Genomic DNA, 26,372 nt, shown 5'->3' on the forward strand with positions numbered 1-26,372 from the left:
TTGCTTAATATGTTATTGGTTTCACTTTTGCACATTAATATGTTAATTGTCCTAGTAAATGCTTGATGTGTTTTCTATGATTGTTATTTTCTATTATCTACATTGATAGTCCAGTACGAAAGTAAGCTATTGCAGACTTGTAATCATTCCAGTACCGAAAATAATTAAAAGATTCAGTTGTGTGTGTAACACAGGTCAATCTATTTAAGTGTACTTTATAACAGTAAAGTTAAGCAAGAACAAAACTTTCCTAAGCTTTTGAAAACCCAAAGCTTGTTTACATTTGCAAGCTTTTGAAAAAGCCAGGCTTGTTCCACTTTATCTTGCTTGTTTAAATTTAGGTGAGAGAAAGTAACACAGAGATTCAAGAACTTAAAAAAGCCAGCGGTGCCTCTCAGAACACGTCTCAGCAGGTCTCTCTGCTGACCTCCAGGGTAAGCCGTATCTTTGTGTTACCCTCCAGCATTCCCAATTTTCTGTTCCACCGATTAACATCATTGCCTGTTTCATTTTAGTATTTCTAGACCTGAGGGAACAGACATTCCATTCCATAGGTGAAATGAGCTATAGGGGGTTGCGGTGGAAAGACCTGTGCAATAGTTTTGTCTCTTCCTTGCGACTGAAGGTTTTTCTCCAGCAGAAGATTTTGAAACCTTTGTCTGACCTGGCTCAAGTGTCTTTTGTTTCAGTGTTGCCACAAGTTCCTCATAGGAAAATACTGTATAACCTAAGAGATCTACCGTTAGGGAATTGTGCAAATACATATCCATCATATTCCTTGATTCAGTTCCAGCTTGCTGTTTGTGGTTATAGGCCACTGAGTTATTGTAAGCCTTTCCTTGGCTTTTGGTATGTTGTCTCAGACCTCCATCCTTCATGTGCAGATGAGCACCTGAACAGTGCAGCTGCAATATTCACGTTCTCAGTGCTGAGCATCTGAATGGATATTCACAAGACTGAGTCTTGGCTTTTTGAGGCCAAACTGGGATATATTCAGGCTGTCATTTTCTGCACAGCCAAACCCACCCAAATCCCAGTGAATGGGGCCTGATTTCGTAGAATCATAGAATGGTTATGGTTGGAAAGGACCTTAAGATCGCCTAGTTCCAACTCCTCTGCCATGGGCACAGATTTGAACCTGATTGTCAGGTTGCTGGTTTCACATACCAGCTATTCTCTCAAAAGAAATCATTTTATTTGACTTCCAGCATCCAGCAGGTACCTGTGTGGTCACTCTCATACCAAGCACAATGTATTTGCATTTCTCTTGCAGATTGCGAGTCTTGATAACCAACTTCAAAGCTTAGAGCAGGTAAGTAAATGGGAAGCAAACTAAATATCAAAAAAGAAAAAAACCAACCCCTAGTCAATAAAGTGCTGATTAAATGCAATGATTAAATAGCTAAATTATTTCCTTCCTCTCATGAGTTACTCAGGAAAACTGTTTTTTGGCAACAGGAGGTAAAAAAAAAAGCTAAGATTTGTGGAGGAGGTGAAATGTCTTCTTACAAAACATAAACTGTGTAGGAGCCTGCATTTTTTAAAGGAAAAACAGTTGTAGACTCCAGAACAACAATGTGATCCCAAGGACAAGTAAACTCTTCCTTCACTGATCTGTCAATATGAAGACTGAGAATACAAACTGGATTTTATATTGTGCTGGAGATAGCTAATTTTCAACTGTGACTTGCTTTTTAACTGGGCTTCTGATAAGCCACAGCTAGAGCTGCCAATAGAAGCAGTTGTCAGATGAGTTACCCATAGAATCAAAAAGATGAGATGTCCCTCCATCTAGTCTCACAGTCTGCCACTGCTAAAGAGCAGTCTCTATTAATATTTACTTGCTACAGGCCTTTTCTCATCTTAATGAGAAGCTCAAAACCTTTACAAATCAACCTTGCTGAAAAGTAAAAAGGAGGCAGGGAGGACACAAAGAATGAAAACAAGAATAGAAGTTTGTCTTGAAAATAAATGCTAATAGAACCCCAAATAATCAGGAACCTCATTTTCTGCTCTTTTCCTGGGTTTCAGGCTATCCAGAGGAAAGCCTGCAGTAGTAACCCCTGTGAGAACTCTGGGACCTGCATAAACTCTCTGGATGGTTTCTTTTGCCTCTGTCCCAACAACTGGCAGGTGAGTCTTTAGCCTCACTCTTTGAATAAGGAGTGTATATTTTAACTATAAGGATACTTGGCTCAGGGTAATTTTGATGAAGCATAGCATCTTAAGGTTGCTCAGGACAGAGTGAGTTGTACTGAACAGCAAAGTAGCAGTACCACACTCATTGTTTGGTTGAAGGACAACACGTTTAACTTCTCAACAATATCGATATATACCAAAAAATATGAGGTCTGAACCATGGGGGCAGACCCTGCAGTGTTATATGTGTGTGATGGCCCATGAAGTCAGTGATGCTTAGCAGTTTCCACAGCAGGGAATTAGCCTTTGGTTTTTGCTGAGCAGTGAACTGAACTGCATGCCTTGCTGTTGATCTTTCACAAGGGTAGAGAGGGAATGGGGGAAGAGGAGGATATTTATTCAAGCTCAGACAAGCAGGACAAATAGGGGTGTAAGTAATCAACCCCATTATGAGTTTTTAAACCCAAAGACTTCACTGGCAAAGGCTTTAATGGTGCTGTTATATGCACTAGAGATGGAAAAGTTGTACCTTCCTCACAGTCTGTCAACTTGAAAGCTGTTCCAGCAAGATCTAGGTCAAAATTGCTTTCAGTCTTAATCAAGCAGTCTGAAACAAAGTTTTCTGAGCCCTTTGCTAGCGAGGTTGGGGGAGGGAGGATGACAGTACTGTGCTGTCCATATGCTTTCTACAAGCATCTGAAATATTTTATCCCCCAGCTGGCTGATAACCAGGGTCACAGAAACACAGCTGAAAAACAGAGTTTTGTTATAATGTATCATAAGGCAAGCTGTGTTGATAGCAGCCCATGGTTTGTGTATCTTTAGAAACTATATTAAACATTGGCTCCATGGTTTGCATCATTTCTCATTTATTTGGAAAATAAACTGGTTTTCCATTTCATCTTAGGGCCTCCTGTGTTCGGTGGATGTTAATGAATGCCAGATTTATGCTGGAACAGCATTAGCCTGCCAGAATGGAGCCACTTGTGTGAACACACCAGGCAGCTACAGGTAACTTTCCAAAACTATAGACACAAAAATCCTATGTAAAATACTCTGCTATTTTCTGTACCCCGTATCACACCTGCAGCACAAGTTTTAGGAATAAGTCTGTTTCATACCTATGCACTGTAATCCCTTGCAGTCTGAGAGAATATAAAATCCTTAGTAAACCATACGCCAAACCTGCTGCAGACACAGAAGGCCCCCTGAAGCCACTGCCTGCTGTGACGCAAGAAGAGCAGCAAGAATTAGGTTTATCACAGCAGTGCTGGGGAAGAAGGCTGCAAACTGGAGGCTGGCTCCAGTGACTGGTCCCTCTGCTGCAGGTGTAGATGCTTTAATAGAAATTTGCTGGGATATAGATGGGGTGGTGAGATGTTGCATGTTGGTCAGTCATCAGCACTCGTCAACATGCCCACCTAGCACAGCCACATTGTCATCTCTCTGTTAGCTCCTACCCCTTGAGACTAACAGGCGTGAGGAAATGAAGGAGGTCAACAGTTTTGGCCCAGCAAAGGCTTTCTGTTGTTGGAAGCCTCCTGAATGTATCGGTACCCTTGGTCACTGGCATTCCTGGCAGACTGCATAACCCTGAGAAATGCCTTCACTCCTCAAGAAAGGCAGGCATTGCAGAGACTGCAGCAGAGCAAGCAACACACAATGCTGCCAGGGTGAAAGGGAGGAGGAATGCTGTGTGCAGCTGGCTGGACTAGAAGGGTGCCTGGGCTGCCTGTGCGCGGGCCCCATAGGCATGAGGTTCCTGAACTGTATCCTCTGGCTGTGCTCAGCTCCTTAGGAAACATGCTCTTGTTTACAGGGCAAACCAACCTGAGTGTTCTGTATCTTATTTACCCAAACATCAAATAATCTGGTAAATAACTAACTTTCAGATGTAATATGAAGCTATCACTGTGCAATGGGAAGAAGCAGTCTGGAGAGTACGCCACAGCTTTCTGCAAGGAGTTTTGACTCCTGCTGCAGCATGAAAATCTTAGCCCCCACAAATATTTGCTTGGCATCACACAGGCTTATAGTGCTTTGTCAGCTCTTGGAAGAGCCTCATGCAAAGGAAGTTCTCCTGCAGTGCTCCTCACACTTCAGTGTTAGCACAGAGCCTGCTGAGGTGTCACTGGTATGTGATCCTTCCTCTTAGCTTTTCTTTGATTTTAAATGATTGCCTGCAGCTGTCCCCAGCACTGACATTTGCCAAGGAAATTACACACAAAGCAGCTTGCCTTTACCTATTGTTTCTTACTGAGCTCAGGGATGTGAGCTCAGGTGTGTGAGTAAATTAGGATTTGTGAGGACAAACCCGCTGCCTTTCTCATGAATGTGGTCATTGTGTTAGTACAGTCATGACTCCCGTAAGTTTTTTCCCCAATGTAATCCTTGTCCTCCTTGGTGCTTGCTGAATCAGTGCCTCCTGAAATGAGCAAAGACCTCTTCATCAGTCATCCAAATCTTAATATTACTGCTTTTTCATTGCACCCTCAGGATTATTGATTGGTCCTTTCTCCAGTCCCACTGTACTGTCTTCAGAGTCTCCCTTCGCAGTCTCCCTTCACAATCTCCCATACTTATTTCTGAGTACCCCCCAGATGCTAAATCCAAACCCAGGTACAAGGTGATACAGCTCTTTTCAACAACTGTGAGAACATTGTTGCTAGATTTTCCGGGACCCAGCAACCCAGGTATCCCCACTCCTGCTGTAGTGTAGTTACATTCACCAGTGTGAGGAAGGAAAAGGGTGATATTTAACTTCTCATCAGATAACGCCAGGGGAAGGGCAGTTCTGGATTAGGTACTGTGAAATGGAGCATAGTGCAGTCTTCACTCCCTCTTCAGATTCTTCACCTGCATGTTTCAAGCTGTAATGCAGGAAAGCATTAAAGTATGAGGAAAAAGAATAGGTATCCAAGAAATGCCTTCCTGAAAAAGGAAGATATTTAAGGAGACATTGCATCAGTTGGGTGAAAGGTTGTGAGAGTTCCCAAGTGTATCACATTTTGTGTCAGAATCCAAATAACAGGGGCCTCACCACAACGTGCTGTCAGCGATGGGAAAGAACAGGAGCAGTTCCAAGCAGCAGTGCACCCCAATCTGGCTGAAGCTCCCTGCAGTGTGACTTACTTCTTCAAGCTGTTCTCTGAGCAACTTCAGAGGGGTAGCAGGTTAATCTTTGTCAGACCAGGCAGGAGTGAGTGGCATTGTCCTCCTCCTTTGAAGCCAGTCAGATTGCCTTGCTGTGTCCTTTGGAGTTGAACACGAAGCTCTGAATGTACTTTGAACATGCAAAGGTGAACTGGTTCTCTGACCTGTTACCTCTGTGCTTGCTCAGGTTGAAATACTGCACTATAGTGGTCTATCTGGTCTATCTGGCATCTCTTAAATGCTGTCTCACAATACTGCAGACTGCAGTTAAGCATTAAGCTGTTGTGGGTTTTTGAAACCTAAGTTTATGTGGGTTGCTTGTCCTGGGTGCAGTGTTTAGTTACCTGCAATTACTTTATCAAACTAGTGTTTCAGCTGAGCATGTGACACTGGCAGGGACAGTAGTAGCCTATTAAGATATTGCTCCAAGGTCCTGACCAGGTGCACTCAAATACCTTTTATTCAAATTCTGCAGATAAATGCTTTTACAGGATATTTTTCCTTAGCCAGCTTAAAAGTGATCCAAGAAAGCTGATTACCTGCCATAAATCTGTGCGAGAAGCAAACATCAGCAGATGTTGCAGCATATAACTTGCACCCAGAAAAGTGTCTCACTGTCGTTTTAATGAAAAGCTGGTGAACTGGAGGAGGCTTCCTATAGGTTTGTGTCCCTTTCAGTTGTATTTCAGAGCCTCAGTCTGTGTGAAAATAAAGGGCCACAGAAAAGAGAAATGTTTACCTGATGGCATAGAAGTTCCCAATTTCAGTTCCACCTCATATGTACAGTGCTGTGTCTAAAGTGTGCCCCTATAAATGACAACATGATCTGCAAACCAGACCACCCCAGTAGAATGCCTCCCTTCAGCCCACTGCTTTGCTCTTCCCACCCCATGAACCCCAAATGCTTCCTCCTGCCCACCATGCTTGCCTGAGAGCTGAGTTACTGCTGAGACAGCAGCTGCCACGTGTTGAGGTGTGAGCGTGAAGGTACCCTGCTCGGTGGGACAGCCCAGACATGGCATTTCTGCGTATTGCTAGGGGTAAACGGTTAGGCATTTGGCATCATAACTGTCATAAACTGAAACACAAAGTTTAGGTGCTTTGTGACTGAAGTGGGGATTTCCAGGCTGATATTCTGTTGAAGGCTCATGTTAGACATTTCTAAAGGTTGTGGAATCACTCATAGGATCGGACAGTCATGGGTATGCACAAGCCCTACATGATTCTTGAGTCTCTGCTGAGCAGGAGCCTTGCTTCTGTGCACGGTTATTAGTGGGGCTGTCAGTATAGCTCAACAGACAGATTTCATGAGGAATACCACATAAGGAGAGGATGTAGGAAAGGATCTGGTTCAAGACCATCTTAAAAACCTGAACGTGCACAAGTCCATGGGACCTGATGAGATCCACCCGTGGGTCTTGAAGGAGCTGGTGAATGAAGTTGCTAAGCCACTGTCCATCATATCTGAAAAATCATGGCAGTCAGGTGAAGTTCCTGACAACTGGAAAAAAGGAAATATAACCCCCATTTTCAAGAAGGGGAAAATAGATGACGAGGGGAATTACAGAGCAGTCAGTCTCACCTCTGTGCCTGGCATAATCTTGGAGCAGATTCTTCTGGATGGCATGCTAAGGCACATGAAAAACAACAAGGTGCTTGGTGACAGCCAGCATGGCTTCACTGAGGGGAAATCCTGCCTGATCAATTTGGTGGCCTATGATGGGGCTGCGGAACTGATGGACAGGGGTAGAGCAGTTGATGTCATCTACCCGGACTTGTGCAAAACGTTCGACACTGTCCCACACGACATCCTTGTCTCTAAATTGGAGAGACATCAATTTGATGGATGGACCACTCAGTGGATAAAGAACTGGCTGGATGGCTGCATGCAAAGAGTTGTGGTCAATGGCTCAATGTCCGGCTGGAGACCAGTAACGAGTGGTGTCCCTCAGGAATCGGTGTTGGGACCGGTCTTGTTCAACATCTTTGTCGCTGACATGGACAGTGGGATTGAGTGCTCCCTCAGCAAGTTTGCCAGTGACACCAAGCTGTGTGGTTCGGTTGATACACTGGAGGGAAGGAATGCCATCCAGAGGGACCTTGACATGCTTGTGAGGTGGGCTGATGCCAACCTTATGAAGTTTAACCATGCCAAGTGCAAGGTCCTACACCTGGGTCGGAGCAATCCCAAGCACAGCTACAGGTTGGGCAGAGAAGAGATTCAGAGCAGCCCTGTGGAGAAGGACTTGGGGTGTTGGTTGATGAGAAAATGAACATGAGCCAGCTTCAGTGTGCGCTCGCAGCCCAGAAAGCCAAATGTATCCTGGGCTGCATCAAGAGGAGCGTGACCAGCAGGTCAAAGGAGGTGATCCTGATCCTGCCCCTCTACTCTGCTCTCATGACACCTCACTTGGAGTGTTGTGTGCAGTTCTGGTGTCCTCAACACAAAAAGAACATGGAACTGTTGGACCAAGTCCAGAGGAGGGCCACAAGGATGATCAGGGGACTGGAGCACCTCCTCTATGAAGACAGGCTGAGAAAGCTGGGGCTGTTCAGCCTGGAGAAGAGAAGGCCCCATGGAGACCTCATAGCAGCCTTCCAGTATCTGAAGGGGGCTTATAAGGATGCTGGGGAGGGACTCTTCATTAGGGACTGTAGTGACAAGACAAGGGGTAACGGGTTCAAACTTAAACAGGGGAAGTTTAGATTGGATATAAGGAAGAAATTCTTTCCTGTGAGGGTGGTGAGGCACTGGAATGGGTTGTTCAGGGAAGCTGTGAATGCTCCATCCCTGGCAGTGTTCAAGGCCAGGTTGGACAGAGCTTTGGGTGACATGGTTTAGTGTGAGGTGTCCCTGCCCATGGCAGGGGGGGTTGGAACTAGATGATCTTAGGGTCCTTTCCAACCCTAACTATTCTATGATTCTATGATAAATGGAAGAGTGGGGAATTGTCTCTTACTACGGCAATATATGATCTTTAACAGCTATATGAAGACCGCATTTTGATTTTTCTGCCTGCTTTCGCCATTAGCTGCTCCTGTACTCCAGAAACCTATGGGCCTCACTGTGCCTCGAAGTTTGATGACTGCCTGGGAGACTCTGAGACACTCTGTGGGCACGGCATCTGCATAGATGTAGACAGGGATCAGCCCAACAAGGTAAGGAGCAACACGTAAATCTCCTTTTACAGCACAGTATGAATAAACTAATGCTGAGCATCATAGAACTGTGTAGCACATATTGCAGCTGAAAACCAGCAGGAAATGCCACTGTACAACATAACCTAACATTTCTGTTGTCCTGAAGACAGCAGAAAGGATTGAAAATGCCTTGTGTCTTGTTAGAAGTACTTGTCACAGTATGAGATCTACTACTAATCGTAAAGAGCTTGGGAGTCTAATTTGAATAAGTAAAATCTTATTTGAAGAATAATATCTTTACTGGTCATTATTTGAGGTGTTCTAACTTGATAGAATATTTTATTACTTAAATGATTAAGAAGGACAGACATAATAAATCTTGTTTTTCCTTGGAAAAGTCATCCCTGTGGAACGCTCTTTGTGGCCTGGGATCTGCAGCGGCTGCATAGCAGCTGCATGGCTGCTGTGTATCTTTGGTGCTCCTCACTGTCAGCTGGCTTGATCCCAAATTCCAGGCCCAAGCTCTCCAAGTGTCTGTGCTGGGTGGACGATAGCATGCACTTGAATAGTCTTCTGGAGCAAGCCAGCTCATTCTTTTTGGGACAGAATCTGGGTACAGGATGTTCACTCCAAAGGGACATATGGAACATGCCGGCTTTGGTTCTTTCCACTCACAGCAGCCCTCCAAAACTACCCTGCCAAGCCTTTTCTCCTTAACACTCCTATACACCCAAGCACCATTCCAGATACACCAAGTATTCTTTGTGCTGTGCTATAAAATAACTTCTTTGGTCAATTTGTAAAAGTGTTCACAACTCATCACTTGTTTTCTGCCTATTTTTTGTGGAAGAAGCTTTTCAAAAGGGTTCAGTGTTGGCTTAACAGTGTCTGCTCCTGTGACAGTCAACAATAAAGCTCCCATTAGCTTTAATTGGACCAAAGCAAGATAAATGCTGAAATCTGGCCATTAGTACAATTTACGAGAGAGAAAACTCTTTTCCTCAAATAAAACGCGTATTTGAAATTTAATGTCAGTGCTGCACACTGCACAGAATACTGAACAGTTTTCCTTAAAGAAAACAGACGAGCTGATTTCAGGTTGCTTACACTGATCTGTTTACCCTGGTTAAAAAGCAAGCTGATGACTTTTAATTATGTTTATGTACAGTTCATAATTGCTGTTCATTTTCTCTGGGAGCTTTGGGGTAAATTGCAGGTTTCTTTTATGAACATAATGAATGAGCCTGTTGTTGCTTCTGTAATCTAAATAGATAAATTCAGAGGAAGAAATAGACTGAGAAAACTACCAAAGCAACTTGTAAAAGAGAATGTGCAAACCATGTAATGCTCTGAAAGCTTTCCTGCTATAGTTTAAAAGACATTTTATAAATTGAATTCCTCCTGTGTTTTTCTTGTCTGTTCTAACTGTCTTAAATATGTAATGTGATGTTTACTGTGGCAGCCCAAGTACCGCTGTATCTGTGACACTGGCTGGATGTCCCCTCCTGGCAGCCCTGCCTGCAGTGCTGATATAGATGAATGCAGCCTCCCTAATCCACCATGTTCGCAGAATCCACTTGTGCAGTGCCACAACACACCAGGCTCCTACTCCTGTGGTCCCTGCCCCACAGGTATCGTGTCCTTTCATACTCTCAGGTGGGTAGGGGGTGGCTGTAGGGAGTACTGCCTCTATGTCATAAGCACAGTCACAGGATCCAGATGATAGTAACTCCGTGAAATGCTTTGGTCTGTATTCTAAAGAATAAATGTCTACAGGTTCTGTCTTATCTAGGCAACACAGGCAGTCTATCCTAATGTATGATTTATCCCATCCTAAACTAAGCATATAAATAGGTCTGGTGTACCCTCATGTGCAGAGGTACCTTCATGTTCATCATGTCCTATTACCTTCATGTAATATGTCCACAGCACTTTTGTAACTTTATGCTCACTGCCTTAAGGCAATATAAAAACCTAATTGTCCCCTCAAGCTGTACAACTTGTGATTCCTCTTCCTGAGTTGAGTAGGTGGTGGGTATAGGAGGAGTATTTGAAGCATTTAACCAGAGTTACGATAAAGCTTTGATGCAAGTTGTACATGTGTGCGCTAGACCAGAACAGTCTCCTCTTTAGGTTAAAGTGTGGAATATCCAGGTTACATTAAAAATAAAACATTCCTGCACGCACATATCCATCCCGTTGTGTTTGTGACCTATTTTTCAGACCAGTATTAATTTTCATCAGTTACGAGAAGGACAGGTCTGCTCTTGGGTTAGTGAAGTGTCAAGTCACAGTTTTATGCTCTTTGAAAAGATCTGGTCAAAGCAGAAAATGAGAAGGCCACGCATTTTCTATTTTAACGTCTTTCCTGTGCTGCTTCTTAGGCTGGCAAGGAAATGGCTACAGTTGCCAAGATATTGATGAATGTGAAAATAATAATGGAGGCTGCTCAACAGCACCGATGGTTCAATGTATCAACACAATGGGATCCTTTCACTGTGGGGTCTGTCCACCAGGTAAAATGGATATTTTTTTGGCTGATGAAACTATAGAAAGACCTAAAAGATGAAGATTCAACACATTTGAGCTTGTCTTATGGTAAAGTTAAGAAGCTGAAGATCGATTTTATGTAAAGAAGTATCACATACACAAAGCAATACTGTAATGTGGAATGCAGAGTACACGTATATTCAGACTGTTTCAGCTATTAGTTGAAATTTTGTAGAGTATGTCTGTAACAATGATCCCCTGAAATGCATTTCTTTTGTACTAGGTAGCCCTTTTCTGTGTAAGTATTCATTTGATGAAGTACTTCCTTTGTAAGATTATTAATGGGAAACAAAAACTGCATAACTATGATAGTAATTTTGTTGTCTGTATTAATCGAAAGGATATCCTGTGTGCCATAAATCAGCCGTATTGTCTGTCTCAAAAAACCCTTGATATTTCACGCTCTGAATGCTGTCTAGGAAAGTAGTATGTCTGTTACAGTACAAGTCATGCAGTGGAAGTCATGACTTACATCTTTATAATATGTAGTTTATGATTGAAATATTTTATGAAATGCATGCAACCAACACTAGAGAGACTAGCAGGAAAATTGACCTTCCAATTGCTATTTAAATGGCAGTGGACTGTAGGTAGCGAAGACTCAGTTACTGAGTGCTGCAGGGTTATCACCATGCTAGAAATATGGCCTTGGATGAGTTTTGATGTGGTGGTGCAGCGGATCTCATCTCTGGCAGTGCAGAGTCTGTGCTCCAGTGCTTCTCTCCTGCGGAGCCTCCCAGGAGGAGCTGTGTGTTGTGTTTGAGACCCGAGGGCAGCTCTGATGCGCAGTGGAAGCCTGGAGGTAGTCGTGGTTGGCAGATGCATAGGGAGGGCAGCACATGGTGACTGAAAGAGCAGAGCTTCTATGGACTTACTGAACTCAGCTATGTTTGTCTAGCACTAATACAACTGTTTTCTAAAATCATGGGAGGATTTAGTTGCAATCAGAATCCATCCATGCAATGGAGGAAAAACAGGTTTTACTTCAGTGGCTATCTCCACCCTTTTAGCTGCAGAAGACTATGATTTTACACCACAAATTAGTCTTTTGCTCCCCGGATGATTGCTTTGATGTCGATTCTCAGAGAGCACAGTTTGTTACAGACTAACTGTTATTTACTTCTGAACAGGTTATGAGGGAGATGGACAAACATGTACACAGGTTGATATCTGCTCAATAAATAATGGAGGGTGCCATTCTTTGGCTACTTGTACCTCAGGTCCAGGTACGATGCTTTCTTACAGACTGTAAGTAATACCAATGTGAACCCCAAGGAGGGTTTGGTTAGGCTGAATCCACTTTGTAGCAACATATTTAGATTGCAGCCCCTTCTCCACAGTCAGTTTTGCCTCATCAAAAGGAGTTTACAGGCAGGTTAGCTAAAGCCAGCAGGCTTTTTAACCAACACTGACAGAAACAGATTTAGGCTCCATCAAAGTGCAGGTTTAATCATAAAAATGTGGAGACCTTTGCCTTACCTCTTTGATGGGGTATTCCAATTTCAGCTGCTTCTACTATTCTTCTCCTTTCTATTAATATCCTTTGACTACTCCCAATACTTCTGATGAAGTTGACCTTGGACTCTCAGGTGCCCACAGCAAAGCAACACTAAGGTATTTCCATGGCCAAACTGGAGAGTAGCCAGGGAATGTGTCAAAAGATAAAATAAGTTAGAAATATTATTAAAACTCTGCTTCAAAATGTCAAGGACCTTTACTGTCATTGGTATTGTTGTTGTAACAAGAACTGAATTACTTTCTGTATCTTGTCTCATTTCCCAAGGGTCAATACCGTTTTGTTCCTGCACATCTGGGTACACTGGAAGTGGATATGGGCCAAACGGGTGCTCTCCTCTCAGTGATACCTGTCAGCTGCAAAACCCTTGTGCAAATGGGCAGTGCTTAGTAAGTACTTGGCTCCTGACTATTAGTGAGAATGTTATGTAGTTTTAACTAGCAACAACAGGGAGCCTGGTGAGACTGAAAGCTGAGTGCGCACTTAACTAAGTGTAATGAGGCAAGGTCAGTGGGGAGTGGGAGATCAGCAGATATACCTGGAGAAAACAAAGTGAGTTTCAGGGCATACAAGCAATTTCTTTGTGTTTGAAGTAGATGCAGCAATCTTGGCACTAGCAACTTGAGAGACTGCAGCTGGTACTCCAAGCTAATGATGGGATGCTGGTGCTGGTAGGGAAGAACTGATGAGTGGCAGTCCCCTGTGGGACAGGGAAGTAATTTACCACCTTGTGTCACAGAGGAGTTACCCATGACAACAAAACCAATAAACCGTTGACCTCAGACTGTCAATATCCAGTACAGTTAGTGATGTGTGCCTAGGCTGATGTGAGAGCCCTCCTGGAGTCTCAGGCTGTATATAGGGATATGGAAAGGGTACTTCATGGGGATTGGTTGTACTCCTGCTGGTAGCCAAGTGTTTTGGACCTTAACTGACACTGGTGGTGTGAATTCATTCTCGTGCACAGCAACCATTTAGTTTGTCCATATGGACACTGTGAAGGCCTTTTGGCTTCCTCAGCGATGTGTGGTGTGCTCAGGAAAGTCTGTGCTGCAGACCTAGGGATTTTGATAATTCTGTTCTGGAGGACATTTATGATGATGATTTTGGAGAAATGTTCACAGATGATCTAATCTAATCTACTTTTTCTGACTATTCAGAAACTATTTATTTTAGTCAGTCTATTAAAAACCATTATGTCTTCCCCTAAATTTACCCTAACATACAACTGTAGGCAGTCATGGCTATGAACTACTCCGTAAAGATAACAACACAGTCAGATAATTCAGTAAAGGGGCTACAAGAACATATGAAATGGAGAAACAGCAGAGCTACATTTGGCCAGTGTAATGACAGATGAAATGTAACATGCATGAAATAACAGAAAACACATTTTCACCTTCTAAAGCAGCATTCAGAGCACTAAATACACATCAAAATCCTCTTCCATCACATTGAAAATCTCTGTTCAGGACACAAAGGACATGAACAGAGAACACAGAAGGAAATAGAGAATATACAACATTGGTTGTATGTCATCAAAGATGGGATTGTTAGCATGTACCTTGGAATACATTGTTCTTTACTTGTAAAAAATGTTCCTGTAAAACAAGAAGTGTAAGGGAAGAGGAGACGTAAAATGAAAACAGTTAAGTATACAGAAAAACCTGATTATAAGGAAAAGTAGTAAAGGTTGAGACAAAGAAATGGAAGAGACACACAGAATAAAGAATAATGCAGAGAAGGCAACAGAATTGTTTCCATTGAATATTCCTCAGGGTGAAAATGAAAGTTAACAGCCCACATAACTGCAGTGCAGACTTCCCAGGAAACAGGCTTGAGATAAATGACTTATAAACCACTGTTATCTCGACTTGCTATTTATAAGGTTTAGATAATATGATTGACTTGTTTCTAGGGTGATTGTTTCAATGCCAAGCAAACAGTTCTCTGAATGGCTAAATGAATACAGATTCTGGCTTTTTAGAAAGTAATTTGAAAGAGCCCTGCAAAGAAATAACTTAATAGAAAAAGAAAGAGCTAGATAATCTGATTTAGCTTTAGGTTTATTTTGGAACTCACCAGTGACTATAAAGGCCATTAAATTCCAAAGATTTTATTTCTTTGCTCTGATATCTCCACATAAAGTAAGCATAAATACCAATCTTTCTGCCAACTCATTCTCATCGAGTTTATTGTATTTGATTATATCTGTAGGCAATGATCTCTGGATATTTCTGCCTGTGTAATGTGGGCTGGACAGGCCCTAACTGTACAGAGAATATTGACGAATGCGTTAGCAACCCATGCCAGAATGGGGGGACCTGCACCGATGAGGTCAATGGCTACTCCTGCGAGTGCACCAGTGCCTGGACAGGACCACAGTGCCAGACTGCCCAACAAGGTACAGCCAGACTTCCCCCCCCCCCCAGGAGAAATGGGCCACCAGACTGCAGATAGTAGATGCTTGATACATATGATTAATATGTGAATAAGAACCAAGTTATGATGGGGAAAAAAACCAGCATTCTTCTCAGTGGATTACAGGTCCCAAGCCAAAGTTCCTTGATGTCAGTTTTCCATGAGTTTTGTTTATAGCTGCTTTGTTTAGCTGTAGGAGTGTAACAATTGATCTGCAGGCCCACTGGCCTTGACTAGATGCCAGATATACCAAAATCAGATCTCTGTTCCTGAGAAAGTGATCTGGTAAGCTGGTTGAGAAAGAAGATCAGAGACCTCATAGCAGCCTTCCCGTGTCTGAAGGGAGCCTATAAGGATGCTGGGGAGGGACTCTTCATTAACCACTGTAGTGGCAGGGCAAGGGATAATGGGTTCAAACTTAAACAAGGTAAGTTTATATTGGATATAAAGAGGAAGTTCTTTATGGTGAGGATGGTGAGGCACTGGAATGGGTTGCCCAAAGAAATGGTAAATGCTTCATCCCTGGGAGTATTCAAAGCCAGGTTGGACAGAGTTGTGGGCAACATGGTCTAGTGTGAGGTGTCTCTGCCCAAGGCAGGGGGTTTGGGACTTGATTATCTTAAGGTCCTTTCCAACCTTACCTATTCTATAATTCTATGATTCTAAGATCCGATACAAGTAGAACAGATTTACAAGAGAATACATTAATATTTATTTTATGCATACTATTTCATTTGTTGTGAAGCTGAGATGTCCTGACATTCTTAGTCAAGAGGGAAAGCCAGGAACAGTTTCCAAACATAAATTTAATGAAAGAAATATTGTGAATGAAAATGCGAGACCGAGTTTTATAGAGTGACTGAAAGGTTCTGTCTTTAACATTTCTTCTCAGTATCACTTTTTCTGTTTGTCTGGGATTTTTTTTCCATTAATTTTAATTAAACAAGGTCAGAATAGCATTTCAGTGAGCATCCCTGCGGCAACCATCTATCAGATGGCTTGTATTTATTGCAGGTTGCTGTGAAGAAAGCAGATTAAATTTTCACAGAATCTAGACTGTAAAACTTGCACTGAGCCCCTGTGAAATATGGTCTATTTTAGAGCAGCCTTCTGAATCTAAAGGGGGCCTACAAGGATGCCAGAGAGGGACTCTTCAGCCAGGACTGTAGCAATAGGACAAGGGGTAATGGGTTTAAACTTAAACAGGGAAAGTTAAGTTTAGATATAAGGAATAAGTCCTTTACTATGGTGAGGCACTGGAATGGGTTGCCCAAAGAAGTGGTAAGTGCTCCATCCCTGGCAGTGTTCAAGGCCAGGTTGGACAGAACCTTGGGTGACACGGTCTAGGATGAAGTGTCCCTGCCCACGGCAGGGGGGGGTTGGAACTAGATGATCTTAAGGTCCTTTCCAACCCAAACCATTCTATGATTCTATGATTCCATGCTACTTCAGGCTTTTTCCTATTTTCCTTAAATATATAACTAATAATATTTTATTATCAAGCACATATAAAAATATGTATATATATATTTAACCATTCATAATAGGAGGGATATAAAATCAAGTTTTATCCAGTGAGAAAGTATCAACTTTTGGTTTAGTTCCTCATCAGGGGAAAAAATAATACATTTTATGACATGTTAATTCTGGATGTGGTTGAGAAACGGTGAGATGTTTGAGGTGGACACTTAGATTCTTTTTACCACTCACTGAAACAAAATACTTCAGTTTGTTGAGAATCAAGTGTTTCTTTAACATCAGTTCAACATTTAACTGGAGCTGCTTGCTGTACACCATAGCTATATGTGCATTGTATTTTGAGTGCTTTATAGACATATTTTTCTGTAGGTTTGGGATTTCTAGTTCACAGCTCCTATTCACTGAATGACTCAGTGAGAAAAGAGACAACAGCATTTCATGAGAGGTATCATCAGACCCAGAAATCTGACCGAAAAGAGTAAATGGGACAATAAAACACCTGAAGGATAACTTCAATGATGGACCATTACTGAGAAAGACAATTTTGGATCATGTTAGCTTCAAAATATCATTTCACTGTAGGTGAAAAATTTAAAGACTCTGGAGAAATTTTAAGGAATTTAAAGAATTCTGAGAAAAATTAAATAAATCTGGAGGTAGCCTTCTGGAAACAAATTCGTTTATGGATATTTTCCTGAGATAGAATCAACATCTCTTGGCAGTATCCATATATTCCAGCTAAAAATCTTTGTTCTTTTTCCAGGAACTACTTTTCTCTCAGGGAATAATTTTGCTTAGTATTTTGTAATGTCATTCCACTTTAGAGGAAATTCTGGAATCTTTTATAGATGTATCTTTCACCCTTGTTTTAGATGTGTATGAAGCTAGAAAGTTAGGGGTTTGAGTCTGTATAGTGATAGCATGAATTAATTAGTTTAATTTTCTGTCTTTTTTCTGCAGTTTGTGGAGGGTATCTCTCAGGCTCCAGGGGGACTTTCAGTTATCCTAACAACCCAAACAGCCAACAGTACAACAGTGGAGTCAGCTGTGCTTGGGTTATCCAAACTAACTCCAACAAGGTAAAATAGAGCTGAGGTTAAAGAAACCCTCACTCTGCAGGACCCCGTAGCTCATCAGAGCAAACACGACCACCTTCATGCCACATGTTCCAATATTGTCATCCAATCCCCTCAGAATAAATAGCTTTGCAAAAAGAGTAAGTTTCAGATCCCTACAAGCCATCAGGCTCCTTACCTAAAGAATTTGCCTGGGTTACCTTTTCAGGCTTTTTCCTATGCAACTGAAGGTTAGAATTTCTTCACCTACCACCAGCTAGAGAAGGTGCCATTAGTTTATGATGTGATCTGTGAATAGCTGCATGAGAAGAGCTCTGCTCTGATGGGCTCCACAGTTGGTTTGTGAGCTAAGTGACCCCACAGAAATTTTATGTTTCTGATTTCTGAGCACCAGAAATGTGGAATTCATATTATCAATGCCTTTGTGTAGTAACAGCGTTTGAATACATTTAAGGATTAATTTTTAAATGTTGCACTTCAATGTTCGTTCTGCTTCTGATCTGCAACTAACACTTCTACTTGTGTATAAATAACAGCTATAAAATATGTTATTTCACACTTTAGCACTTAGATTTCTTACTTGGGATCTAAATATTTGATCTATTTTTGACATTTCATGGAATGAATTAAGTAGCTTCATAAATCAGTGGTTGCTAGTGGTTTATACAGCATTATCTATATGTATAATATATATGGATATACAATGTGTATTCTCAGCTTTAAGCCTGAGAGCCACTCCTGTCTTCAGCAGAGCTATCTTAATGCACATCAGTGAGGAATCTGAACATATATATATAAAACTGTGAATGTCACTAAGTATCCAGTGTAGGCTTGGGATACACTGTTTTATGTGTGCAAAAAAAAAAAAAAAAGATAATTTAATTTTTTTAACTGCCTTGACAATACTTTAACCATAGAAGGAATGAGAAATATTACTTATCTGATGAGAAAACTTCCATGGAGAACATGAAATGATGTATTTTATGCATATTTCAAGCCTTTCACATGGCTTGAAATAGATACATATCTATATTTCACACAAACACAGGTAAATGGTCTCAATTATTAGTTTATAGACAACTTCCCTGTCCTAATTCTTTCCTTTTGACCCTTAAGGTTCTGTAATATCTTCTTCTGTCCTGGAACTTCTCAGGAAATGGCATAATGGCTCCAAAGCTTGTAGGTTCTCACAGCTGCATGAACACATGTATCTGCTCTTTACAGGGTGTCTTAGCAGATGAAAAAAAAAGAGAGTTTTCTTGTTTTGTTAATTCCCATTAGATTCTGCGTATTGCTTTCCCATTTTTCCATCTGGAGTCAAGTAATGAGTGTAACTCTGACTTCCTTCAAATACACGATGGGCCTTCAGCGTCAATGCACATGCTGGGGAAATACTGTGGCTCCTCACCTCCTGCAGAACTTTTCAGTTCCCACAACTCCCTGTATATTTGGTTCTACTCAGACCACACTGTTACAGCTGGAGGTTTTACTGTTCAGTGGGAATCTCGAGATCCTGGTAAGTTTGATGAAATGCTTAGTAATTTAGCATTTTTGCAGCTTTGAAGCAAAATGAACGACTTGTTTCCTCTGATTAGGAAGCATTAGGAGAGGTAGGACAGTATTTTACTAGGGAGTGGAGCTGAAATGTCACTTTAAAACATTTAAACTCCAAATCTTTTTCTTATTACATCTATATAAATCAGCTTTGCCTGGAATTATTTTTTTGGTTTTTAATGAAAACAGTTTTGTGCTAGGATAAAACATGGACACTAACTGTGAAGTACAGAAATTCAGATTAATTTTCTAAATCCAATCCAAAACACGGTGCTTTTGATCATTCTCCTAAAGACATTTCCATCATAACTGGGAACTGTTATGCTTTTATAACTGAGATGCAGAATTAATTGTAAAATAAAAAAAAAAGTAACTTGGTTTGTTCGGTTTGATATTTGGTTTTGAATTTATTTTGAATCCCAAGTGATACTTTGTTTTGACACTACTGGGGAATTCATCTGACCTGACACATGGTGTTCTGCTTTTCTGTTAGAATGTGGTGGTGAGTTGACGGGTACTTACGGCTCAATAAGCTCTCCAGGATACCCTGGTAACTATCCTGTAAACAGGGACTGTTTCTGGACCATCTCAACCAGTCCTGGCCTCCTCATCACATTTGCTTTTGGCACACTAAGCCTAGAACACCATGAAAACTGCAGTTATGACTATTTAGAGGTAAAGTGTAATTGTGGATTATGACAACATTTTATGGCTATGTTATTGCAAAACAAGATATTTCAAAACTTTTGTACATACAGACATGAAAATTCAGTCCTGGGTTGAAATGATCATTTGTACTTATTTCAGCCATAAATGCACAATCAGATACGGGCAATGTAACAGAAGGAGGGTGAGAGCCTGCTTCACTGAAGACAGTAGAATCTTGTGACTAAAGGTGACAGGATTCAGGCAAAATACCTGTGGGAAGCTTTCACTTTCTTACAAAGTTCAGTTTCCAAACTCCTTGTCAGATGTCAGCCCACAGAGTATTACCATGCTAAGGTAAACTATTACGAAAAGGAATCTAATAGTAATAGATTCAGTCTGTGACTTGATGTGTAAGCTTAAGGCATTTTGGCAGGTGTAATGGCTACAGGACTCACCAGTATCCAGTCATGGAAATGAGAAGCTGTTTTAGAATAGCATGTTCTCCAAAACTGCAGTGCAGACCATGATTTCAGGAAAGCAGTTCAACAGCAGATCTCCTGATACTTTCTCTTTTCACAAAACTCCTCCTAGGAACAAAATCGCAGCTATGCTGGTGGGTCTATTTCTGGGTTCCCCTGTGTTTGGCGGAAACTTCCTATGAGCTTTCCCTCCATTTATCATCTACAATATCTCCTAGGCCCCCTGAGATAACTTTAAGAGTGTTACTACTGTTTACAGTTGGGACAAATCTAATAACCCTAAATGCTGTTTTATCATTCTGTCTAGATTAGAGATGGTCTTCTTCCACAAGACCCTGTCCTTGTTAAATATTGTAGCACTGGGACTCCACCTCCACTCCAAACCACTGGTCCATATGCATGGATTCATTTTCACTCTGATGACTTTGTTACTGATAAAGGCTTTCACATTCTCTATACAACATCTCCTGGTAAGTAAAATTCAGCGTTAAAGGCTGATCTGTGACCTTTCTAAGATATAGCCAATAACACATGAATGGACGCAATGAACACTTGCTATTTCATAATACAGAAATCCTCTTTGATTTGCAGCCTTTGTACACAGGCAGCCTAAACTGAAAGAGTTATCATACTTGTGAATATTTCAACTGATTTATTCTTTTTTTTAATATAGCAGATCCAAGTTGTGGAGGAAATTACACGGACAGTGAAGGGGTTATCACATCCCCTTTCTGGCCTAACCCTTATATCAGCAACCGACAATGTATCTACATTATCAGACAACCAGAGGATGAAAAAATATACCTCAACTTCACCCATATGGAGCTGGAGAGTCACACTGATTGTTCATCGAATTATATTGAGGTGACTTCTCTCAATGGGTTGATATGAGAGGTTGATTGCATGTGTGTACAAAACCATGCTGCATCATTTCTGTCACAAGGGCCACTACAGTGTAGTTTTAACTATAGCAATTTTTTGGGTTCATAAGTCACCGGGTCTAAAAGAGCATGACTGTATATCTGGAATGAAGCAAAGGAAAGCGAACAAGAAAATCTGGCTAGGTTAACACTAATTCTTAATTGGCTATATATGATTAAGGTGGAGTTTGGACCTTTGCTAAATGCATGCCAAACACAAGAAAATAGAAACTACCATAGCCACTATGCAGTGTTTTCTGGAGTCATGGTGTTATTCAGAAAATCCTGTTCTGGCACAAAAGGGAAGCGCATGATATATGTATGTATGTATACATACAAACATATACATACATACACACACATACATACATATGTAAAACCAGGAGTTTATTGTTAGCATAATTGAAATCTTACAAGTCTAATTCAAGAATTGCTATCAATCTAAATCTAATTATAAAAAATAATAGTACAGTTAGAATGTTTATATGGAAAATATAATTAGAATAGTCATGTTGATACTAACTGGGATCCACTTGAGGTGATATTTATGTTTGCTTTCACACCTAGCTCTCTCTTCACTGGTCTGCAGCTTCATGTTATATCTGGATTTGCTACCATAGGGTGCCTTTTTGGGTTTCTTTGGTTTGTTTTTTTGGTTGTTTTTTTTTCTTTTTTTCTCTGTTATTCCTATAGCCGGTTTTGTCCGGTTCCAGGTCTAAATTTCTTTAACTGATAGTAGGAGAGGTTTGGCATGGGCTCGCAGGGGCCATGGGGCTTCCTGGAGAGGCACAACAGGGCCTTCTGACCTGGCCAGTGAGCAGGACAGCCCCGGACATCAGGCGCCTTCCTGGGGATGGGGATGGACCAAGGCCACATGGGTATGCGGGCACGGGGGTGAGCCTGGCTTATCAGAGCCTGTGGCCAGGAAGGGCTATTGGAGCTGGAGACTTCCCTGCTGTAGTGTCGCTGAGGTGGGGACTCATGGCCCTGGGGGGTCAGCGTGAGTTCCTGGCTTTGGGCAGGGTGCAGGGGTACTGGGAGAGGCAAGGCTGTGACAGTGAGTCCTGGTGGTGCCCCCGGGGCCTGGCAGGCTCTTTATGTTGGCGGCTTGTGACCCTTGTCCTGTCATCCTGTCCCTGTTCTCCTCTGGTTTGTGCCCTGACTCAAAGCTGTCAATGCCTGCTGTCGTACCTGTACTTCTCCATACTGTCATAATACCTCATCCTACATGGAATGACTGCTGGGTGCTCCTGCTTGTATAAAGCTGTGGCTGTACCACACAGAGGTAAACAGAAGTAAAACTGTTAGTGAAGGTGCTGCAGCAACTGAAGCAGGTGGGAGAATCATAGAATCATATACTCAGCTAGGTTGGAAAAGGCCTTTAAGATCATCAAGTCCAACTGTTACCCCACAGCTGCTAAGTCCACCACTAAACCATGTCACTAGGGACCCCATCTACATGTTTTTTTTATTTCCAGGGATCATGATTCCACCACTTCCCTGGGCACCCTGTTCCAGTCCCTGATTACCCTTTCAGTGAAGAACGTTTTCCTAATATCCAATCTAAGCTTCCCCTGACACAGCTTGAGGCTGTCACCTCTCATCCTATCGTTTGTTACCTGGGAGAGGAGACCAGCCACCTCCCCTGTCCATCCTCCTTTCAGGTAGCTGTAGAGAGCGATAAGGTCCCCTCTGAGGCTTCCCTTCTCCACGCTAATCAGCCCCACTTCCCTCAGCCATTCCTCTCCAGACCTGTGCTCTAAAAGAAAACCCTGCAGCCCAGAGCAGAGCTGGGTCCCCCGCTGCTGGCTACGCAGTTAAGTGGCAGCACAGGTTTGGTTTTGTGTTTAATCTCTTCTTGATCAAGTCAGGAATAGGCTCCTGTGAGCTCCATGTACTTAATCTGTTTGTAAAAGATGTTACTGTACTGACATCGTTCCCTTCCCTCCTCCTCCAGTGCAGACACTTTGGTTGGAATGAAGTGTAATTAATTTCTGGAATGAGAGGGGAAGTGTGTTTAATGAAAACAGACAGCTTTTGTTTGTTTGGCCTAGTACTCCTCTTGCCTAATTGCTGGCAGAACAGCAGCTAAATTCACAGCAGCCAGAGAGACAAACCCATTTCTGTTGAATGCAATTGGTTTGTATTAGTTCAGCAAGGCATTTACCTCACTGTTTGCGGATCAGTCACAAGCCATTCAGTGTCCCTGTGTTTCTGTCCTTCACGTCTTCCTGCCCTCTCACTCAGTGGCTCAGCCCAGAGCAAAGAAACTGGACCGACATTTTCTGACAAGGACAGTCAGTGTCACTAAAGCACCGAGTTCTTTTATCAAGGCCTGATTTTCCACGTATGTGCATTTTGTAATGAGGTTCAGCTAGAGAGGTAGCTTTTTGGTGCTTCAGGTACTTTAAAGGTCACTCTCGGACAACTGTTTTGTCATTTTGAAAAGGCACAGATTTTTCCCGTCCCTGGTGATACAGGAAACCTGCAGAGTTTCCACGGGGACCAGACACAGCTCACAGGCACTTGTTTAGGGAGGGAGTTTACTCTCTTACTAAGGAAGGAACAGCCTGGGACCAGAGATCTGCAATAAGAAACTAGAGACAATAAAACTTATCTAAGAAAGACTGAGATGTGGTGCTGCAGAGGTAAGGTGTTAGCCAAGACAACTTCTTTTCTATGCCATTCTTCTAGCTGGCAATAGGAGACATTACTGACATACTTTAATGAACCTGTTACTTTTAACACTACTCACTGGGCTTTATAAACCAAAAATGTAAGGAGAATAAGATCAAGAAAAAAAATATAAACTCCTGTGAACCATAGTTCTGGAAAATTTCACTGCTGTCCAAAGACTTTCTAAATATTCCCAGTTGCTGTGCTGTAGATCAGAATAATTCTGTCACCTTATACTCAAATTCCAGGGAAATTAAATATATCTGTTAGTCGGAAAGCCATCTCACCAGCTTGAGATTGCCAAAGCTGGGCAAGCAGGCCTGCCACTGCCACCTGCTCACCAGAGGCTTCCCTGCCTTCTTTCAACTTATGGAGGAATACAGCTAAGGAATGAGGGGGCCCTGAAAACTGGATGTCCCTGTCTTTGCCAATGGTTTCACTGGAATGATTTTTTTTTGATAAATAGCACATAGGTGCATTTAAAAGCGGCTCCAGCTACATGAGCTACCACCACTTTTACAGCAGAAAAGAGCTGTTTTATTTTCAGGAGAATCTTTGGGAGAAAAAATGCATTTATTTGCTTGGGTAAATAGCAGAGGACCTGGCTTTTTTTGACTTCATCTTGTTGGCTGCCCACTTGGAATTAGATGGGCACCTCAGAGAGTGTTCCATGCTCCTTGGCTATACCAGTGCTTTGCCTGGTCCCTTGGATGCACCTATTCTTACAGGCTGTGGGTTCAGAGCCTGAAGTTCAGATATGCAAATGCCTCTTTCCCTTCTAGTACTCTTGATAATCAAGGTTTATAATCAACTTCTGCGAAAACACATAAGATACATGTCTCTTTCGATTAGCAAATTAATTGAGGTCAGTAGAGTGGCAGGGCAGAAGTTAAAAGCTGGAAGTGATTCCCTTCATTACCATTATTATGCATTGGACCTGTCAGATAAAGTAATAGAAAGATGTCAGTATACCTCTTTACTGCTTTGGGGACTCAGAGCTGCATCTCCTGTAAGTGAGCTGTCTGGCTGCATTGCTGTAAGGGTGTGACTGGACATGTACTTGTTCTGGAGAAGTGACACTGAAAAATCACTAGAAGCTTCATGGTGAAAGCAAGAAAATCACAAATCATACCCCCCCCCCCCCTTTTTTTTTTTCCTAGCAGGATTTAGTGCTGGCAAAATTTTCGTAGCTATCACTGGTGAGCACTCTGCCTGGCTCTTTCATGCTAAAGGTGTCACTTTTGGCAGCAGTGTTAAAGCTGTGGTTCACAGAGAAGACCTGTTTCATCTTTGTGTCCTGTGATAGTAACATGTGTGTCTTCTGTGCTGATCATCCAATCTTTCTTTTGAGCTCTTGTAAATCTTGTACTTGTGCCAATTACTATGATGGTTCTTTTTCTCTCTTACAGATAAGTAAATTAGTTGCTCCTTTTGCTTTTAGTATCCTTAGTGAGATTATAATTTTGTCTGGATATCAGATCCCAATGCTTTTCTGGTCTGATGTTTTTCTTTTTTTATTTTCGATGACTAGGTTCGAGATGGTGACAATGAGATGTCTTCTCTTATTAGCAAATTCTGTCATAGTACACTCATGTCTCCAATCACTTCTACCAGCAACAGTCTTTGGATCAAGTTCAAGTCTGATGCTTCTGTGCAAAGGGCTAGCTTCAGGGCCGTTTATCGAGTTGGTAAGAGGAACTGGTGACTTGCACAATGAATTGATCTGTAATTAGGATATTTTCAGCTATTTCAGTGTTATGTTATCCATATAATGGGTTTAAGACAAAATTCAAAAGAAAGAAAATCAAAAAATAGGGTCAATTTATTTATTGATTGCCACTTTTGGAAATGCTAAAAGATGATGTCTGAAGTAGGTCTGTTGTAGGCACTCCTAGCATGCTTGCTGGGATGTGCACCCCTCATTGCTTCTATTAATGATAAATCACTTACTGCTAACATACCAAAGAGGATAGAGCTATAAATCTGACTAAATATTTTTACTTTATATCTTCCTATATTTCAGTTCTTAATCACCAACAAATCTATCTGTGTTTTTGAAAGGAGTCAAATCCATTAGTTACCATGGTATGGTCAGATTGATGGTATCTGTAGGTACATGTTTATGCTATACATATAGCAATATGCTATTTTAAATACATTTTAATACTAGTTTGATGATCGGTAGTAGATGCTGTGAGAAGATAGGTTTTTAGACGTGGTTTTCTTCTAATTTCATAGTGATATTTGTAGACATCATGTTATACATTCCTTGAAACCATTCTTCACAAGTACTTATTCTTAGTGTCTCTTGGCAGCCTGTGGAGGTTTCTTGTCTGGAGCAGGCACCATCCATTCACCTTACTACCCCAGGGTGTCCCCTCACCCAAAGACCTGTGAGTGGATCATCTCCCAGCCAGCTAGCAAAGTGGTGATTTTTAACTTTATTGACTTTGACATTCGGAATACAACCACCTGTGACTCGGACTACATTGAGGTAAAGAATAATACACATATACTATGAATAGTAGATAGATTCCTGTCTGTATATTCATTCTCATAGTCCTTTCCACCAAAGCTGAACTGCTTGACAGTTATAAAAGTTATAAAAGCCCTTCCAGGT

The 26,372-nt window shown here is 41.7% G+C and overlaps 1 protein-coding gene across 3 annotated transcripts in view; it reads left to right on the forward strand.

Annotated features, from left to right (window-relative positions):
* The window catches only part of CUBN (cubilin), a 398,149-nt gene that overhangs the window by 888 nt on the left and 370,889 nt on the right, over positions 1-26,372 (forward strand). For 2 of the 3 annotated variants that reach the window (XM_061468346.1, XM_061468343.1), the window contains exons 3-19: positions 342-434; positions 1,274-1,312; positions 2,032-2,133; positions 3,047-3,150; positions 8,325-8,451; positions 9,896-10,064; positions 10,818-10,949; positions 12,114-12,209; positions 12,767-12,888; positions 14,717-14,903; positions 17,360-17,478; positions 18,757-18,991; positions 19,523-19,704; positions 20,464-20,626; positions 20,830-21,020; positions 25,284-25,440; positions 26,068-26,246. In XM_061468346.1, the coding sequence (XP_061324330.1) occupies positions 342-434; positions 1,274-1,312; positions 2,032-2,133; positions 3,047-3,150; positions 8,325-8,451; positions 9,896-10,064; positions 10,818-10,949; positions 12,114-12,209; positions 12,767-12,888; positions 14,717-14,903; positions 17,360-17,478; positions 18,757-18,991; positions 19,523-19,704; positions 20,464-20,626; positions 20,830-21,020; positions 25,284-25,440; positions 26,068-26,246 (2,397 nt within the window). The remainder of the gene's footprint in view (positions 1-341; positions 435-1,273; positions 1,313-2,031; positions 2,134-3,046; positions 3,151-8,324; positions 8,452-9,895; positions 10,065-10,817; positions 10,950-12,113; positions 12,210-12,766; positions 12,889-14,716; positions 14,904-17,359; positions 17,479-18,756; positions 18,992-19,522; positions 19,705-20,463; positions 20,627-20,829; positions 21,021-25,283; positions 25,441-26,067; positions 26,247-26,372) is intronic. The other variant, XM_061468344.1, reaches the window with a different exon arrangement.

Source organism: Pezoporus flaviventris, unplaced genomic scaffold, assembly GCF_033815535.1.
Source record: "Pezoporus flaviventris isolate CSIRO_AGI_PZ_B2104156 unplaced genomic scaffold, CSIRO_AGI_Pfla_v1 ptg000047l, whole genome shotgun sequence".
In the NCBI taxonomy this organism is placed as follows: Eukaryota; Metazoa; Chordata; class Aves; order Psittaciformes; family Psittacidae; genus Pezoporus; species Pezoporus flaviventris.